General features: G+C 32.9%; 1 protein-coding gene across 2 annotated transcripts in view; it reads right to left on the bottom strand.

Moving 5' to 3' along the window:
- stumps (DBB domain-containing protein stumps) overlaps window positions 1–21,006 on the bottom strand; it is a 269,256-nt gene that overhangs the window by 65,227 nt on the left and 183,023 nt on the right. For both annotated transcript variants that reach the window (XM_075292690.1, XM_075292689.1), the window contains 3 exons: window positions 18,642–18,856; window positions 14,465–14,667; window positions 14,000–14,226 (listed from right to left, as the gene is read on the bottom strand). In XM_075292690.1, the coding sequence (XP_075148805.1) occupies window positions 14,000–14,226; window positions 14,465–14,667; window positions 18,642–18,856 (645 nt within the window). The remainder of the gene's footprint in view (window positions 1–13,999; window positions 14,227–14,464; window positions 14,668–18,641; window positions 18,857–21,006) is intronic.

Raw genomic sequence — 21,006 nt, forward strand, 5'->3', positions numbered from 1 at the left:
AGTATTTGATATTATCGATTCCGTGATTGAAATTTTAATTCAATTTTCCACAACATCCAATTAAAAATTTAACTGATTCAACAATTTTTTTAATCAAAACAAAAATTAAAAAAAGACAATAATTAATAGTATAAATTAATTTTTTAATTGGATCAATTATTTTTTTAATTAACTGCTGTGATTGAAGACATTTCAATTAAAAATTAATTGGATTAATCAATTTCGTGATTGAATCAAAAAAAAATTTTTTTGTGTTAACATTTTCCTCCAAATAATAGGTCATGTAATCTATTAGCAGAAGGAGTTTTCGAAGAAACTTCTTGTATTCGATTTATGGTTAAAATTCGGCGCCGTCGAACTCTCTGCCTTATATACTTGTTCATAATTAAATTTTTATACAAGACTTAAAGAACAAATATATTTTGATAAATTTTAATTTTAAGTTATTTTTATACCCTCCACCATAGGATGGGGGTATATTAACTTTGTCATTCCGTTTGTAACACATCGAAATATTGCTCTAAGACCCCATAAAGTATATATATTCTGGGTCGTGGTGAAATTCTGAGTCGATCTAAGCATGTCCGTCCGTCCGTCCGTCTGTCCGTCCGTCCGTCTGTCCGTCCGTCCGTCTGTCCTTCTGTCCGGCTGTCCGTCCGTCTGTGGAAATCACGCTAACTTCCGAACGAAACAAGCTATCGACTTGAAACTTGGCACAAGTAGTTGTTATTGATGTAGGTCGGATGGTATTGAAAATGGGCCATATCGGACCACGTTTACGTATAGCCCCCATATAAACCGATCCCCAAATTTGGCTTGGGGAGCCTCCCGGAGCAGCAAAATTCATCCGATCCGGTTGAAATTTGGTACGTGGTCTTAGTATACGGTCTCTAACAACCATGCAAAAATTGGTCCATATCGGTCCATAATTATATATAGCCCCCATATAAACCGATCCCCAGATTTGACCTCCGGAGCCTCTTGGAGGGGCAAAATTCATCCGATCCGATTGAAATTTGGTACCTGATGTAAGTATATGGTCTCTAACAACCATGCAAAAAGTGGTCCATATCGGTCCATAATTATATATAGCCCCCATATAAACCGATCCCCAGATTTGACCACCGGAGTTTCTTGGAGGAGCAAAATTCATCCGATCCGGTTGAAATTTAGTACATGGTCTTAGTATACGGTTTTTAACACCCATGCAAAAATTGGTCCATATCGGTCCATAATTATATATAGCCCCCATATAAACCGATCCCCAGATTTGACTTCCGGAGCCTCTTGGTGGGGCAAAATTCATCCGATCCGGTTGAAATTTGGTACCTGATGTTTGTTTACGGCCTCTAATAACCATGCAAAAATTGGTCCATATCGATCCATAATTATATATATCCTCCATATAAACCGATCCCCAGATTTGACCTCCGGAGCCTCTTGGAAGAGCAAAATTCATACGATCCAGTTGAAATTTGGTACATGGTGTTAGTATATGGTCTCTAACAACCATGCAAAAATTGGTCCATATCGGTTCAAATTTATATAGATCCCATATAAACCGTCCCCAGATTTGACGTCCGGAACCTCTTGGAGGAGCAAAAGTCATCCGATACGGTTGAAATTTGGTACATTTTGTCAATATATGGCCTCTAACAGCCATGTAAAAATTGGTCCATCTCGGTCTTTAGTTATATATAGCCGATGACTTATTACACAAAAATTGATCCATATCGCCAAAAATAATCTACCAAAACTTTATTTCCATAGAAAATTTTGTCAAATTTTATTACTATAGAAAGTTTTGTCAAAATTTCATTTCTATAGAAAGTTTTGTCAAAACTTTATTTATATACAAATGTTTGTCAAAATTTTATTTCCATAGAAAATTTTGTCAAAATTTTATTTCTATAGAAAATTTTGTAATCTACCAAAACTTTATTTCCATAGAAAATTTTGTCAAATTTTATTACTATAGAAAGTTTTGTTAAAATTTCATTTCTATAGAAAGTTTTGTCAAAAGTTTATTTCTATAGAAATGTTTGTCAAAATTTTATTTCTATAGAAAATTTTGTAAAAAATTTATTTCTGTAGAAAATTTTGTCAAAATTTTATTTCTATACAAAATTTTGTCAACATTTTATTTCTATACAAAATTTTGTCAACATTTTATTTCTATAGAAATTTTTGTTTGTAAATGTTGACAAAATTTTCCATAGAAAATTTTGTCAACATTTTATTTCTATAGAAAATTTTTATTTCTATAGAAAATTTTGTCAAATTTTTATTTCTATAAAAAATTTTGTCAAAATTTTATTTCTTTAGAAATTTTTGTCAAGGTTTCATTTCTATAGAAAATTTTGTCAAAATTTTATTTCTATAGAAAATTTTGTCAAACTAGATTATATACGTATTTAATCGGCCTTTTTTTGTTTAATATATACCCCGTATGGGCTAACTTACAATTTAGAAGACAGTGTTAAAAAGTTTTACGATACCATGCCATCGGCAAGTGTTATCGCAACCCAAGTAATTCGATTGTGGATGACAGCCTTTAGTAGAAGTTCCTACGCAATCCATGGTGGAGGGTACATAAGATTCGGCCTGGCCGAACTTACGGCCGTATATACTTGTTTAATTTATTTTAGTTTAACTACATGTTTTTTAAAATAACTTAATTTAATTTAGTTTAATTTTTATTAATTTAATTGAGTTTATTTTAAATTAATTTATCACCATTTTTTTGTCTGTGTTGTTCGTGGAGAGATTCTAAAACGATTTGCCTAAATAATGGAATCCCTCATATACTCAAAGTTTCTTATTATTCCCCTACCACCCTCAAAAAATTCAGTTAAATGTTTATGAGCTGTTTTAAGTTTGTTTGAAAAAAGTGAAATTTTTTTGTGAACTATTTTTGTAGAAGACCATAATTTGCCAGTACATTCATCATTATTCGATAGAATTGCTCCCTCTTTTATTATAGCACACACTTGCATTATCTGTTCATGTTTTTCGTAAAAAAAAAGAAACACATCTGGTCTTCAGATTGTTGGTATTGGCATATGAGAATGACTGGTGGCTATTTACGTTTTATTATTTTGAGTGTGATGGTGGTTTGTTTAACTTCTCGTAAATGTTAAAATTTAACATGAATGCAACGGAAAAGTTCATGAAATACCAGAAATTCTAAACAAAATGAGAAAAAGTGAGAGTTCGTAGTGAATTTATTATTGTTGATAATTCTATGAACTACATTTTCTCTTTTCTCATATAAACAATTTGAAAAGTTTTTAATAGACAAATTAAATATTTGTAAAAATTTCTAGGAAAATAATATATTTAAGAATTTCTAAACAATGCATAATCATTTATATGATACATTGAAGTAATGGCAATGTAAATTTATATCAGTATTATAATAGCTACCACACTCACAAAAAAAAGAAAACATTCCCAATTCCAAAAATTTTGTCTATACACTCAAAAAAAGTTTACTTAGATTCAAAGATTTTGATCTTCCTTTAAGGATTTTGGTATTGATTCCGAGCCAAAGATGCGATTGCTTTAAAATAAAGACATTTTTAAGCGACCTATCTGGCTTTAAATCTAGGATCAATAAAATTAAAATTAGGATACAGATCCCATTTATCAAAATTTCATTCTCTTTTCGCGGTTTATTAATAAAAGTGCTCACGAACAAACAAATGTCAGTTTAAAAATCTACATTATAATGGATACTTCAAAGTAAAAAATGTTTTCTTAATTCCAAAAAAACTTTAAACCAAAGACGCTAAATCCTCAAAATAAGTCTTAGCCTACATTTGAATCGTTTTTATCTTAAATCTAAAGTTTTAATATTTCAGTTAATTTAAGGACAATTTCTTTAAGGAAAATTACCCTTAGTACAAAGACATGCGACATTAACGGAGGGACGCAAACTTACAAAATGTGTGTCCTATATTTTATGAAAAATTTTTTTAAGTAAAGATTCTAAACTTTATTTTAATTAAAATTTCATTATTTTAAAGAAATTTGTCCATAATATTTTGTAAATTGCGCATCCCAAAATTAAGGTTGCGTAATCTTTAATATCACGTAAATATTTTTTTCAGTGTTCATGTAAGTCCATTTTTAGCTTTGTAGCCATAATGCAAAAAGTCAGTAAAATTAAAGACCATTTTTATTAATTTTAAAGATTATTAATTTTAAAGCTATTAACGCCAAATAGGACCTTAAACACAAAAAAAATATTTTCTGATTCAACCACGAAATTAATTGATACAATAAGTTTTTTAATTGAAATGTCTTCAATTACGAAAATGATAATATCATCACAGTTTTAGTTGGCCATAAAAAAATACTTGATTAAGAAAATTAATTGATTTCATTGCCAAAATTCAATTAATTTTTAAATTGATTCAATTAAAAATTTTAAAAAAATTGAAAATTCAATTAAAAGTTTGAAATAATTTTTTAATTGAAAATTAAAAAAAGTTCATCAGTTCATGAGGGGTATATTAACTTTGTCATTCCCTTTGTAACACATCGGAATATTGCTCTAAGACCCCATAAAGTATATATATATTCTGGGTCGTGGTGACTTTCTGAGTCGATCTGAGCATGTCCGTCCGTCCGTCCGTCTGTTGAAATCACGCTAACTTCCGAACGAAACAAGTTATCGACTTGAAACTTGACACAAGTAGTTGTTATTGATGTAGATCGGATGTTATTGCAAATGGGCCATATCGGTCCACTTTTACGTATAGCCCCCAAATTTGGCTTACGGACCCCTAAATTTGGCTTGCGCAACCTATAAGAGTAGCATATTTCATCCGATTCGGCAGAAATTTGGTACATGGCGTATGTATATGGTCTCTAAAAACCATGCAAGAATTGGTCCATATCGGTCCATAATTATATATAGCCCCCATATAAACCGATCCCCAGATTTGTCCTCCGGAGCCTCTTGGAGGAGCAAAATTCATCCGATCCGGTTGAAATTTGGAAAGTGGTGTTGGAATGTGGCCTCTAACAAACACGCAAGAATTGGTCTATATCGGTCCATAATTATATATAGCCCCCATATAAATCGATCCCCAGATTTGACCTCCGGAACCTCTTGGAGAATCAAAATTCATCAGATTCGGTTGAAATTTGGTACATGGTGTTATATGGTCTCTAACAACCCTGCAAAAATTGGTCCATATCGGTCCATAATTATATATGGCCCCCATATAAACCGATACCCAGATTTGGTTTGCGGATCCTCTAAGAGAAGCAAATTTCATCTGATCCGGATGAAATTTGCAACGTGGTGTTAGTATATGGCCGCTAATAACCATGCCAAAATTGATCCGTATCGGTCCATAAATATATATATAGGCTCCATATAAACCGATCCCCAGATTTGTCCTTCATAATCATGCCAAAAATAATATACCAAAATTTTATTAAAATGTTGTCGAAATATTATTTCTATAGAAAATTTTGTCAAAATTTCATTTATATAGAAAATTTTATTAAAATTTTATTTTTGTAGAAAATTTTGTCCAAATTTTACTTCTATAGAAAATTTTTTCAAAATGTTATTTCTATAGAAAATTTTGTCAAAATTTTATTTTTGTAGAAAATTTTGTCCAAATTTTACTTCTATAGAAAATTTTGTCAAAATGTTATTTCTATAGAAAATTTTGTCAAAATTTTATTTCTATAGAAAATTTTGTTAAAATTTTATTTCTATAGAAAATTTTGTTAAAATTTTATTTTTGTAGAAAATTTTGTCAAAATTTTATTTCTATAGAAAATGTTGTCAAAATTTTATTTCTATAGAAAATTTTGTCAAAATTTTATTTCTATAGAAAATTTTGTTAAAATTTTATTTTTGTAGAAAGTTTTGTCCAAATTTTACTTCTATAGAAAATGTTGTCAAAATTTTATTTCTATAGAAAATTTTGTTAAAATTTTATTTTTGTAGAAAATGTTGTCAAAATATTATTTCTATTCTTATTTTTGTAGAAAATTTTGTCCAAATTTTACTTCTATAGAAAATTTTTTCAAAATGTTATTTCTATAGAAAATTTTGTCAAAATTTTATTTTTGTAGAAAATTTTGTCCACATTTTACTTCTATAGAAAATTTTGTCAAAATGTTATTTCTATAGAAAATTTTGTCAAAATTTTATTTCTATAGAAAATTTTGTTAAAATTTTATTTCTATAGAAAATTTTGTTAAAATTTTATTTTTGTAGAAAATTTTGTCAAAATTTTACTTCTATAGAAAATGTTGTCAAAATTTTATTTCTATAGAAAATTTTGTCAAAATTTTATTTCTATAGAAAATTTTGTTAAAATTTTATTTTTGTAGAAAGTTTTGTCCAAATTTTACTTCTATAGAAAATGTTGTCAAAATTTTATTTCTATAGAAAATTTTGTTAAAATTTTATTTTTGTAGAAAATGCTGTCAAAATATTATTTATATAGAAAATTTTGTCAAAATGTTATTTCTATAGAAAATGTTGTCAAAATTTTATTTCTATAGAAAATTTTGTTAAAATTTTATTTCTATAGAACATTTTGTCAAAATTTTATTTCTATAGAAAATTTGGTTAAAATTTTATTTTTGTAGAAAATTTTGTCAAAATTTTATTTCAATAGAAAATTTTGTTAAAATTTTATTTTTGTAGAAAATTTTGTCCAAATTTTACTTCTATAGAAAATGTTGTCAAAATTTTATTTCTATAGAAATTTTTGTCAAAATTTTATTTCTATAGAAAATTTTGTCAAAATTTTATTTCTATAGAAAATTTTGTTAAAATTTTATTTTTGTAGAAAGTTTTGTCCAAATTTTACTTCTATAGAAAATGTTGTCAAAATTTTATTTCTATAGAAAATTTTGTTAAAATTTTATTTTTGTAGAAAATTTTGTCCAAATTTTACTTCTATAGAAAATGTTGTCAAAATTTTATTTCTATAGAAATTTTTGTCAAAATTTTATTTCTATAGAAAATTTTGTCAAACTTAATTATATACGTATTTAATCGGCCTTTTTTAGTTTAATATATCCCACGTAAAGTTTTAAGATACCTTGCCATAGGCAAGTGTTACCGCAACCCAAGTAATTCGATTGTGGATGACAGTCTTCTGTAGAAGTTTCTACGCAATCCATGGTGGAGGGTACATAAGCTTCGGCCTGGCGAACTTACGGCCGTATATACTTGTTTTAACTGACTTAGTTTTCCAAATTCGATTAAAAAATTAATAGTATTATTTTTTTTTTGTTAAAAATTTAAAAATTTTCGATCATTTACTTAATAAACTTAATGTTTGATTAAAAAGTTAATTGTATCAGTTAATTTCCCAGCAAAAAAAGCATCGCCAAAAAGGTAATGAAAATGTTCTTTTTGGATCCGGAAGTGGTGCAAAATTGACGCAGGAGCAATGAATTTAACATGGGCTTGTCATAGGACGGAAGTCCTCCTTTTCAACAGCCGTTGCACTGAATTTGCATCACTTCTTTAGGTGTGATCCGAATTCAATGTTTTGGATGTAAATAAACAAATTCTGTTATATTTTGTCAAGTAAATAATTTTTATAATTTTTTTATAATTCTAATGGATTGTAACGCTTGTCGGAAACGTTTGACTACAAATATTTTCAAAAATTTGCAATTTTTTCAGATTGGAATTAGGATTTTTTTTCTCGACAAAATTTAAATGATTTCTACCATTTTATGAATTCTTACTATGTTTTTAACCTACTTGAAACAAAAAAAAGTTAAAATTAACCATTAAAAGTATGAAAAAACCATGTTAAAATAAAGAACATCATTGGTAGTGCATCTTCTGGAAGTGCTTTTAAAGTTGTGCCTTTGGAAGAACTTCCAATTTTTTTTGCTGGGTTATTAATTGAAAAAAGTTTCAACTTCAATTAATTTTTTAATTGGAAATGTTTTGGTGATATTTTTAATAAAACGATTTTTCTTGTATCTTATATTAGAATACTCAAGTTTAAGTCGAATCACCTAACTAACTATAAGGACAAAATGACTTCATTGAAAAATTTCTCGTTTTTTGGACAAAATTCGCATTCATATTTTAAGGAATGAAATATTTGGTCTAACAACAATATATTTTTTTTCTGTGTACGTAAGTGTATTTGTAAAATTTAAACTTTTAACACAAAAATTGGTATTCAATTCATTCCACTATTAGCATTTATTATACCCTTCACCACTACTGTGGTACAGGGTATAATAAGTTTGTGCATTTGTATGTAACGCCAAGAAGGAGTAATCATAGACCAACCTTTTAGTATACGGATCGGCTTAGAATTAAATTCTGAGTCGATTTAGCGATGTCCGTCTGTCTGTCTGTCTGATGATGTATTTTTGTGTGCAAAGTACAGCTCGCAGTTTTAGTCCGATTGTCCTAAAATTTGGTATAGGGTCCTGTTTCGGACTTCTAATACATATATATCGAGCGATAAATCATAAATAAACTTTTGCGAAGTTTCCTTAAAATTGCTTCAGATTAAAATGTTTCACATATTTTTTTACTAATATTGTGTTCCACCCTAGTGCATTAGCCGACTTAAATTTTGAGTCTATAGATTTGTAGAAGTCTATCAAATTCTGTCCAGATCGAGTGATATTTAAATGTATGTATTTGGGACAAACCTTTATATATAGCCCCCAACACATTTGACGGATATAATATAGTCGGCCCCGCCCGACTTTAGACTTTCCTTACTTGTTTTTAAATAAAATCTTACTTTTCAAATTACTTATAAAGGAGAAATCACTAGAAACTCTAAATACAATCAAAGGAAATTTTTCAGTATTAACCATCTACCTAAACTTCGCACTATGTCAATTAAAATGCAATTGTATACAATGACAAATGACATACAAGTAAGGAAGCCAGCTCCATCAATATGGCGATGAAGAAAACTTATTAATTCTTGACCATTTTTAAATGTCATTTTTTATTAAATCAATATTGTCAATGTCAAAACTACGTTTAAATGTCACTTTTATTTACAATGCAATCGAAACAAAAACAAAAAACAACAAAAAAACATAGCCAGAGACAAACACATAAAAATGTGGCTAATACTTCAAGTACAATGATCATTTGTCTGGCTTTAAGAATGAGTGGTGGTGGTGGTGGTGGGATTTTAGTTCCCTACCCCAAGACGACAAAAAATTTCCATAACAAAATGTCTACATATGTAGACAAATAAAACCTAGGATTGTGGTTAAAATTATGCATAGAGCTCCTACTCATGCTGATTGCTGACTTTTGCCATTCCCAATGCTCCCATATGACAATGATAATAATTTCCTATCATTGTTGATGCCATAACACCCAATGTTGATGATTAGCAAAAGTGTTGTTGGTTGAAAGCCCGTGAAAACAAAAACATCAACAACAATAAAACACTTGTTTAAATAATATGTAATATTGATATTGCCCAGTAGTCTCTGAAATACCAAGAATATATATGGCGCCTATTGTATGCTATACAACTGCCTGCTTTACAATGACAATATGCTGGAGAGTGATATGGGATATGGGTGCGCATGACTACCGGCTATCAATATTTGCTGGTTTGCATTCTCATTGATGTTATTATTTAGAAATTGAACTCATCGTCTACAGGATGTCAAGATCGTTGTAGCCAATATTTTGATTAGAGTCTATTTGCTTGACTAGATGTCCGGCTGACTGAGTGATAAGTGTTAGAATCAAGGCAATCAATTTTAAGGTCATTTGACATTGATTATTATTGCTTTGTGCCTGCGCCAGTTTTCATTGGGAATAATGAAATGCGTTTTTCTTTTCGCATTTTGTGCGATATCTATTTGAAAATGTTTTGTTTTTTAAGTGAAGATCATCGTTTACCTGCCCGGGATTGTTATCGCTTCTAAACTGTCCTAATATATCACTAATGTTTCAATTGTTTGTCTTGTGAGTGAGGAATATTAAATTAGGCCAATGGAATAGAACTAAGACTAATGTATAAATAAAACAAGTAAGTTCGTCCGGGCCGAATCTTAAATACCCACCATCATGTATCAAATATAATAGTTTACTTTGAAAACTCTTCGTCGTAGTGGGTTTCTTGATAATCACCCATGTTCCGATATCCACTTCAATTCCACTTCCACTATTTACGTCAAATCCACGAACGTGAAAATTTGGTGTTCTTAATTCCACGTTCTTTTTTGAACTTTTCTGTAACCAGCTGGGTTGCACAAATAACCCAAAAATTCACTAAGGCGGAAATAAAAATAAGTGGAAGCAATAGACTTATTATAATTTATTATTATACCCTCCACCATAGGATGGGGGTATACTAACTTTGTCATTCCGTTTGTAACACATCGAAATATTGCTCTAAGACCCCATAAAGTATATATATTCTGGGTCGTGGTGAAATTCTGAGTCGATCTGAGCATGTCCGTCCGTCCGTCCGTCCGTCCGTCCGTCCGTCCGTCTGTTGAAATCACGTTAACTTCCGAACGAAACAAGCTATCGACTTGAAACTTGGCACAAGTAGTTGTTATTGATGTAGGTCGGATGGTATTGCAAATGGGCTATATCGGTATGGCATATAAACGGACCCCCAAATTTGGCTTGCGATTGCTCTAAGAGAAGCAAATTTCATCCGATCCGGCTAAAATTTGGTACATGGTGTTAGTATATGGTCTCTAACAACCACGAAAAAATTGGTCCACATCGGTCCATAACTACATATAGCCCCCATATAAACCGATCCACCGATTTGGCTTGCAGAGCCTCTAAGAGAAGCAAATTTCATCCGATGCCGCTGAAATTTGGTACATGGTGTTAGTATATGGTCTCTAACAACCATACAAAAATTGGTCCACATCGGTCCATAATTATATATAGTCCCCATATAAACCGATCCCCCGATTTGGCTTCCGGATCCTCTAAGAGAAGCAAATTTCATCCGATCCGGCTGAAATTTGGTATGCGGTGTTAGTATATGGTCTCTAATGAAAATGCGAAAATTGGTCCACATCGGTCCATAATTATATATAGCCCCCATATAAACCGATCACCAGATTTGACCTCCGAAGCCTCTTGGAAGACCAAGATTCATCTGATTCAGTTGATATTTGGTACGTGGTGTTAATATATTGCCTCAAATATCCATGCGAAAATTGGTCGAAATCGGTGATGTTAGTTTATGGTATCCACCAACCATGCAGGAATTGGTTCATATTAGTCCATAATTATATATAGCACCCATATAAACCGATCCCCAGATTTGACCTCCTGTGCCTTTTGGAGAAGCAAAATTCATCCGATCTGGTTGAAATATGGTACGTGGTGGTAGTATATGATATTTAACGACCATGCCAAAAGTGGTCCATATCAGTCCATAATCATATATAGCCCCCATATAAACCGATCCCGAGATTTGGTTTTGGAGCTTCTTGGAGGAGCAAATTTCATCCGAGTTGAAATTCGGTACATTGTGCTAGTATAACATATGGCCGTTAACAACCATGCCTAACTAGGTCCATATCGGTCTATAGTTATATATAGCCCTCAGATAAATCGAGGGCTTGTTTTTTTAATTAAAAATGACGCAGTTTTAATAAAACTCATTTATTAAATATAAAACATTTCAAATTTTTTACGCGAGTACTTTTTTTTAACCGGAAATACACCCACCTTGGACATAATTCAACTTTCACCAAGACTTTTGCAAGTGAATTGATTTCACGAAAATTCCGGTGAAAGTGGATTGTAGGACACGAAAATCGTGGAATTGATTCACATTCACCTGGAAATGGATTTGGGAACATGGGCAAATATGTAGAATTTCAGGGAATTTGATGACAAATTTTACTTTCAGTTTCAAGCAATTTTCATGATCAGTGCGCCTGTTATACCCTGAAAGAAGTGTTTTCTTTTCTGAGGAACGAAATTTTAGACAAGCAAAGTTTTCTTTTGACACAAATTTTAGAGACAATCGTTGAATCGCTTATCACAAATTCGGATTAGTTTGCTCTAAACAAAAATACGAAAGGCGAATTTCGTTTGTCTAAAATTTCATTCCGGAGGAAAATATTTTTTCTTTGTATGGACCCTCAAGAAGTCGGTCTATATCGTTGCTTTACCAAACTACGGTTTGTAGAAGCCCAAGGAGTTAAATCTGGAGATCTGTCTATGTGGAGGCTATACTAAAACATGGGTCGACACACATCATATTCGGCTGACCTATTTGTGGTCAGCCGGATTCCAGAAGTCTTGGAAATAAATTCGGGAGTTAGGTCTATATGGGGGCTATACCAAAACATGGACCAATACTCACCACCTCTTAATGTTCCTCAAATACCTCTAGAATTCCATTTTCAGACGAATTGGCTGAAAACTACAAATTCTAGAAGCCCAAGAAGTACAATCTTGGGCTTCTAGAGATCAGTTGGGAGATCAGTCTATATAGAGGCTATATCAAAACATGGACCAATACGGACCGTTTTCGACACACCTTTTTATGGTCATAAAATATCTCTAGATTTCTAATTTCCGGCAAATTTTAAAAAAACTAGGGATGCTAGTAAATACAGTTTCTAGAAGCCCAAGAAGTAAAATCGCAAGATCGATCTATATGGGGGATATACCAAAACATGGACCGATACGGACCATTTTCAACACACCTCTTTATGGTCCCAAAATACCTCTAGATTTCCAATTTCAGGCAAGTTGGATAGTAAAAACAGCTTCTAGAAGCCCAAGGAATAAAATCGGAAGATCGGTCTATATGGGGGATATAACAAAACAAGGACCGATACGGACAATTTTCAACACACCTCTTTATGTTCCTCAAATACCACTAGATTTTCAATTTCAGGCAAATTGGATAAAAACTACAGTTTTTATAAGCCCAAGACCCCAAATCGGTCGGAAGTCAGTTTATGGGGACTATATGAAAACTTGGACCGATATAGCCCACCTTGAAACTTGACCTGCCTGCAAACAAAAAAAGAATATGCGCCAAATTTCAGGACGATAGCGCCATTATTGAAGGCTGTATCGTGATTACAACAGACAGACAGACGGACGGACGGATATGCTTATATCGTCTTAGAATTTCTCCCTGATCAAGAATATATATACTTTATATAGTCGGAAACCGATATTTCGATGTGTTACAAACGGAATGACAAACTTATTATACCCCCATCACCATTCTATGGTGGTGGGTATAACAAGTGAGGACAGTAGAAAATTGGAGGGGAACCGACTATATCATAGTGAATTGTGAATTACTAAACCTAAGCATTGAAGCATACATATATACACTCAAAAAAATATTTACATGGTATTAAAGATTACACAACCTAAATTTTAGGATTAAGGACAAATTTCTTTAAAATAAGGACATTTTAATTAAAAGAAAGTTTACTCGTAAAATCATTGTTTTAAATTTAGGAAAAAAATTTGGAAGTTTCGGTCCCCCAGTTAAAGTCGTATGTCTTTTAAGTAAGTCCAATATTTCTTAATGTAATGAAACACATTTTTGATTCAAAGAAATCGTTCTTAAATTAACCGAAATATTGAATGTTTAGATTTAAGATAAAAATGCTTCAACTATAGGCTAAGACTCATTTTGAGCTATATCTAAATCTGAACTGATTTTTGCATGTATATCTATCTTTGAGAAAGATCGAAAGACGACCAAATTTGGGCAAATCTGGCGATACATATACTCGTATAGAGGAGCTATATCTTGGTTAGTAAATATGCGCAATACGACCCAATTTGTTGGTTGGTTAATAATTGCGACCGGAACAACAAATACATCGACAGACGGACGGACTATATCAACTCAGGAGGGGATTCTGATCCGACCACTATTAGGATATAAAAATAATACGTTTTGGCGAAAAATTTCTTTTTAATTTTCTTATCATCTAAATCCTCTTATATTGAATAATACAAAATATGAAATCACAAACTTACCTCGTCTTCTATGTGAACCACCTCCACGATATTTATTGGGCGATATGACCGGTGGACGTGGAGCCATCATTTGTGGTACTTCATCATTTGTTGTTAGGGTGGTAGCTCCAGTCTTATGATGGGACGACGATGAGCCATGACGCTCACTAGCTTGACGCCAATTGCTAAAGGAATGACGTCGTCCACCAACTGTTGGCAGAGTGTGATGATGATGATTGTGAATTTTGCTAAAACAAAAAACCACGACAAGGGAACATTTCAACAAAACATTTAAATCTTGATTTTGTTAAAAAGATATCTGCACTGCTCGTTTTTTTTTTTTTTTAAGAAACGAAAAATATCAAACAGCTGCATTAGTTTCCCTCCAAAAAAAATGTTCCAATTCTATTTTTACCAATTCTCCCTCGAATTAGGAAAATTTTTGTTTTGAAAAGGGTGAATTTTTTGTTTGGTGTTACTACTCACCTTGGCGATGTCGAGTCATTGAAAGCATCATCAAAACTATGATTGGCTTTTGACGATTCACTGCAGGATCCCAAACGTTCACGACAGGAATCTGAGTGCGAATTCGATGAGCGTTGACGTCTTTGGTGTAACGAAACAGTCTGTTGATGGGCATGATGATGGGGCAGATGATGGGACATCAATGGTTGTAGTTCAAACGATTGCTAAATTTATTATCAGAAAAAGGAGAAAGTAAAAAAACAACAAAAATGTTATTATGGCAAATTGGGGAGAAAAAAACATAGAAAGGAAGTTTGTAATACTTTATGATTTCCTCATTAATCTTACAATGCAGATGGTAAAGCAATTGCACTTGCTCCACATAAAAAACTAGCATAATTAATGGAAATTACATATGCATATCAATGTTGTCAATCAAATAGGAATGCCATTTGAGAAATTGTACACAGAAACAAGTATATACGGCCGTAAGTTCGGCCAGGCCGAATCTTATGTACCATCCACCATGGATTGCATAGAGACTTTTACTAAAGACTGTCATCCACAATCGAATTACTTGGGTTGCGGTAACACTTGCCGATGGCAAGGTATCTTAAAAAATCCTTAACACCGTCTTCTATATTGTAAGTTAGTCTATACGGGGGATATATTAAACAAAAAAAAAGGCCGATTAAATACGTATATAATTCAGTTCGGCAAAATTTTCAATAGAAATAAAATGTTGACTACATTTTCTATAGAAATAACATTTTGACAAAATTTTTTATAGAAATAAAATTTTGACAAAATTTTCTATTTTGATATTTTTTTTTTCTATTTTGATAAAATTTTCTATAGAAATAAAATTTTAACAAAATTTTCTACAGAAATAAAATTTTGACAAAACTTTCTATAGAAATAAAATTTTGACAAAATTTTCTATAGAAATAAAATTTTGATAAAATTCTCTATAGAAATAAAATTTTGACAAAATTTTCTATAGAAATAAAATTTTTATTGTTGTTTTTTTTTGATCTCAGCTTAAAGCCATGCATTGACTAAACTACAAGTGTAGCTTAACTACAAGTGTAGTTAAGCTACACTTGTAGTTCTATAGAAAGTTTTGACAAAACTTTCTATAGAAATAAAATTTTGACAAAATTTTCTATAGAAATAAAATTTTGGTTGATTAGTTTTGGCGATATGGACCAATTTTTGTGTGATTGGCCATTGGCTATATATAACAATAGACTGATATGGAATTTTTGCATGGCTATTAGCGGCCATATACTAGCGCAATGTACCAAATTTAAACCGAATCGGATAAATTTTGCTCCTCCAAGAGGTTCCGGAGGTCAAATCTGGGGATCGATTTATATGGGGGCTATATATAATTATGGACCGATATGGAACAATTTTTGCATGGTTGTTAGATATCATATACTAACACCACGTACCAAATTTTAACCGGATCGGATTGAATTTGCTCCTCTAAGAGGCTCCGGAGGTCAAATCTGGGGATCGGTTTATATGGGGGCTATATATAATTATGCACCGATATGGACCAATTCTGGCACGGTTGTTAGAGACAATATATTAACACCATGTTCCAAATTTCAACCGGATCGGATGAAATATGTTTCTCTTAGAGGCTCCGCAAGCCAACTCTGGGGATCGGTTTATATGGGGGCTATATATAATTATGGACCGATATGGAACAATTTTTGCATGGTTGTTAGAGACCTTATACTGACACAAGGTACAAAATTTCAACTGGATCGGATGAATTTTGCTCCTCCAAGAGGCTCCGGAGGTCAAATCTGGGGATCGGTTTATATGGAGGCTATATATAATTATTGGCCTATATGGACCAATTTTTGCTTGGTTGTTAGATACCATATACTAACACCATGTACCAAATTTCAGCCGGATCGGATGAATTTTGCTTCTCTAAGAGGCTCCGGAGATCAAATCTGGGGGGTCTGTTTATTTGGGGGCTATATATAATTATGGACCGATATAGACCAATTTTTGCATGGTTGCTAGAGACCGTATACTAACAGCATGTACCAATTTTCAACCGGATCGGATGAAATTTGCTTCTCTTAGAGGCTCCGTAAGCCAAATCTGGGGATCGGTTTATATGGGGGCTACATATAATTATGGACCGATGTGGACCAATTTTTGCATGGTTGTTAAAGACCATATACTAACACCATGTACAAAATTTCAACCGGATCGGATAAATTTTGCTCCTCCAAGAGGCTCCGCAAGCCAAATCTGAGCGTCGGTTTATATGGGGGCTATACGTAAAAGTGGCCCGATATAGCCAATTTTCAATACCATCCGACCTACATCAATAACAACTACTTAGGTTAGGTTAGGTTATGTGGCAGCCCAGTGTATCAGGCTCACTTAGACTATTCAGTCCATTGTGATACCACAGTGGTGAACTTCTCTCGTATCATTGAGTGCTGCCCGATTCCATGTTAAGCTCAATGACAAGGGACCTCCTTTTTATAGCCGAGTCCGAACGGCGTTCCACATTCCAGTGAAACCTGTTAGAGAAGCTTTGAAACCCTCAGAAATGTCACCAGCATTACTGAGGTGGGATAATCCACCGCTGAAAAACTTTTTGGTGTTCGGTCGTAGCAGGAATCGAACCCACGACCTTGTGTATGCAAGGCGGGCATGCTAACAGTGGCTCCCAACTACAACTACTCCACCATAGGATGGGGGTATATTGACTTTGTCATTCCGTTTGTAACACATCGAAATATTGCTCTAAGACCCCATAAAGTATATATATTCTGGGTCGTGGTGAAATTCTGAGTCGATCTGAGCATGTCCGCCCGTCCGTCCGTCCGTCTGTTGAAATCACGCTAACTTCCGAACGAAACAAGCTGTCGACTTGAAACTTGGCACATGTAGTTGTTATTGATGTAGGTCGGATGATATTGCAAATGGGCCATATCGGTCCACTTTTACGTATAGCCCCCATATAAACCGATCCCCCGATTTGGCTTGCAGAGCCTATAAGAGAAACAATTTTCATCCGATCCGGCTGAAATTTGGTACATGGTGTTAGTATATGGTCTCTAACAACCATGCAAAAATTGGTCCATAATTATATATAGCACCCATATAAAACGATCCCCCGATTTGGCTTGCGGAGCCTCTAAGAGAAGCAAATTTCATCCGATCCGGCTGAAATTTCGTACATGGTGTTAGTATATGGTATCTAACAACCATGCAAAAATTGATTCACATCGGTCCATTCTTATATATAGCCCCCATATAAACCGATCCCCAGATTTGACCTCCGGAGCCTCTTGGAAGACCAAAATTTATCTGATTCAGTTGAAATTTGGTACGTGATGTTAATATATGGCATCAAACACCCATGCAAAAATTGGTCGATATCGGTCCATAATTATATATAGGCCCCATATAAACCGATCCCCAAATTTGACCTCCGGAGCGCCTTGGAAAAGCAAAATTCTTCCCATTCGGTTGAAATTTGGTACGTGATGTTAGTATAGGGTATCCAACAACCATGCAGGAATTGGTTCCTATCAGTCCATTATAATATATAGCTCCTACATAAACCGATCCCCAGATTTGACCTCCGGTGCCTTTTGGAGAAGCAAAATTCATCCGATCTGGTTGAAATTTGGTACGTGGTGGTAGTATATGATATTTAACAACCCTGTGAGTTGAAATTTGTGGTTGACAGTCTTTCGTAGAAGTTTCTACGCAATCCATGGTGGAGGGTACATAAGATTCGGCCTGGCCGAACTTACGGCCGTATATACTTGTTTTTTTTTTTTTTTTAATTTTCAAATAAAAATTTATTTCAAATAAACAAATTTTATTTAAATTTATATATAGTTACGTTTTGCAAACAACATCAATTACATTTTTAACCAATTAAAAAATTAATTGAAATTTTCACATTAATTCAAATATTTTTTATGCCTAATTTAACATGTGATTGATACTATTATTTTCGTGATTGAAGACATTTCAATTAAAAAAACTTAATTGGATCAATTAATTTCGTGATTAAAAAGATTTTTTTGCTATGAATAAAGCGTATCTACTTTGGTTGCCTTAATTTTCGCATTCAAACAAAAACTCCCCATCTCAAATGACATCCCTAACCGCCCAAACTCCAATCTCTTACACTCATACTTACATGCATACCAAATCCACTACGCGGACTTCCTAGCGTTAATGTGGCTGATGTATCTAGATTTGCCGATGTAATTAATCGTGTTTGTTCCGGTATGCTAACTCGTGGACTATTTCCTTTAGAGTTGCGTCTTTTGAAGATGGAAAAACCTTTACTGGAACTCTGAGAGTCCGGAGTACATGGTGATTTGGGGTCATTGTAGAAATAATATGGATTATCTGAAAAAAAGACACAGAAAAAAACATATGATCAATTAAAATTGTAAGCATGGTTATTTACACATTTTAGTTAAGTACTTTAATAAATAGAAAAAAAGAAAATAAAAAACTGTTGTTTTTTTATTATAGGGTCTACTTTATTAATCTCTCGTTTGAACTTCCGTTTATGTGTTTTTTTTTATTATTGTGTCCCAACAGGCAATAAGCAAATCATAAAGCCTATAGTATAGTGTCCAAAAACGGAAATAACCATTTGAATTAACCATTGTCATGTTTTTTTGTTACATAGCAGCCTCTGCTCTGAGGGTATAGCTCAACTCTTAAATGACCGATGTCCCTGTGTTACAATAATTCTTCCAGTAAATCTCTATAGGGCTCTAAATCCCAATGTATAGCACCATAGTAGCTTCATTGATGGTGTTGCTGATGGATGACTACGATGTTAATTGAATGGTTAACAGTGATTGTTTTATGGTGGAGTCTTGTCAACTAAATCATAATTCATAAATGCATGAGAGATTTCCCCCAATGAGACTATGGAAGTTAGCTGCTTTTGTTTTCTTTTTCTGATAGTTAATTTTGATTTATTGACTTTCGCATTACAAAATGTTGATAATTTTCAAAAAAAGATTTTATCGTAATAGTTTTTTGGAACGATCATTATGTTTTTGATTTTGAAGTTTTAAGTAAAAAAAGTACGATGGGGTGGTACACCAAAAATTTCTCCCATCCTGCCTATCAGCTGGTAGAGAGTATTTGTGAGCGTTATATGTCGTTAGCTTTGTCTAAAAAGACCAGATTTATGGATCAAATATGGGGTTTTGCATAACAATAATGTACCGTCACACTGCCCACCAACCTTCGAGGCCATTTCGCCAAAACGGTGGTGGTAAAAATGATCCCCAGGAAAATAAAATCCACATTAACCGGCTACAAATGTGAGGCGACGTTTCGTAATGAATATGAAATTCAGTAAAAATAAGTAAGGAAAGTCTAAAGTCGGGCGGGCCGACTATATTATACCCTGCACCACTTTGTAGATCTGAATTTTCGATACCATATCACATCCGTCAAATGTGTTGGGGGCTATATATAAAGGTTTGTCCCAAATACATACATTTAAATATCACTCGATATGGACAGAATTTGATAGACTTCTACAAAATCTATAGACTCAAAATTTAAGACGGCTAATGCACAAGGGTGGAACACAATGTTAATAAAAAAATATGGGAAACATTTAAATCTGAAGCAATTTTAAGGAAACTTCGCAAAAGTTTATTTATGATTTATCGCTCGATATATATGTATTAGAAGTTTAGGAAAATTGGAGTCATTTTTACAACTTTTCGACTAAGCAGTGGCGATTTTACAAGGAAAATTTTGCTATTTTGACCATTTTTGTCGAAATAAGAAAAACATATATATGGGAGCTATATCTAAATCTGAACCGATTTCAACCAAATTTGGCACACATAGCTACAATGCTTATTCTACTCCCTGTGCAAAATTTCAACTAAATCGGAGTTAAAAATTGGCCTCTGTGGTCATATGAATGTAAATCGGGCGAAAGCTATATATGGGAGATATATCTAAATCTGAACCGATTTCAACCAAATTTGGCACGCATAGCTACAATGCTAATTCTACTCTCTGTGCTAAATTTCAACTAAATCGGAGCAAAAAATTGGCCTATGTGGTCATATGAGTGTAAATCGGCCGAAAGCTATATATTGGAGCTATATCTAAATCTGAACCGATTTCAACCAAGTTTGGCACGCATAGCTACAATGCTATTTTTACGCCCTGTGCAAAATTTCAACCAAATTGGGGGAAAACTCTGGCTTCTGGGACCGTATTAGTCAATTTGTAATATTTTGGTTTATTTTCATAATGCAAATGGGCCCCGAAAATATAATGAAGTTACTCCCCAAAAAACATTTGGCAAACAATTGGTGTGGTTGTTTTCCATATAAATTTTTGGGGCTCCACTTCATGTAGGTAATGGGGATAATTTTCATGGGACCCATATTCATAGACTGTGACTGTTCCCAAAATTCAAGAATCGTAGAAGGCGCTGATGATTACAACGGAAAGGGACATTGTTTTGAGGAAAGTTATTATAACTAGGTCATAATAACGTTATCTCC

This window comes from Haematobia irritans, chromosome 1, assembly GCF_050003625.1.
Source record: "Haematobia irritans isolate KBUSLIRL chromosome 1, ASM5000362v1, whole genome shotgun sequence".
Lineage (NCBI taxonomy): Eukaryota > Metazoa > Arthropoda > Insecta > Diptera > Muscidae > Haematobia > Haematobia irritans.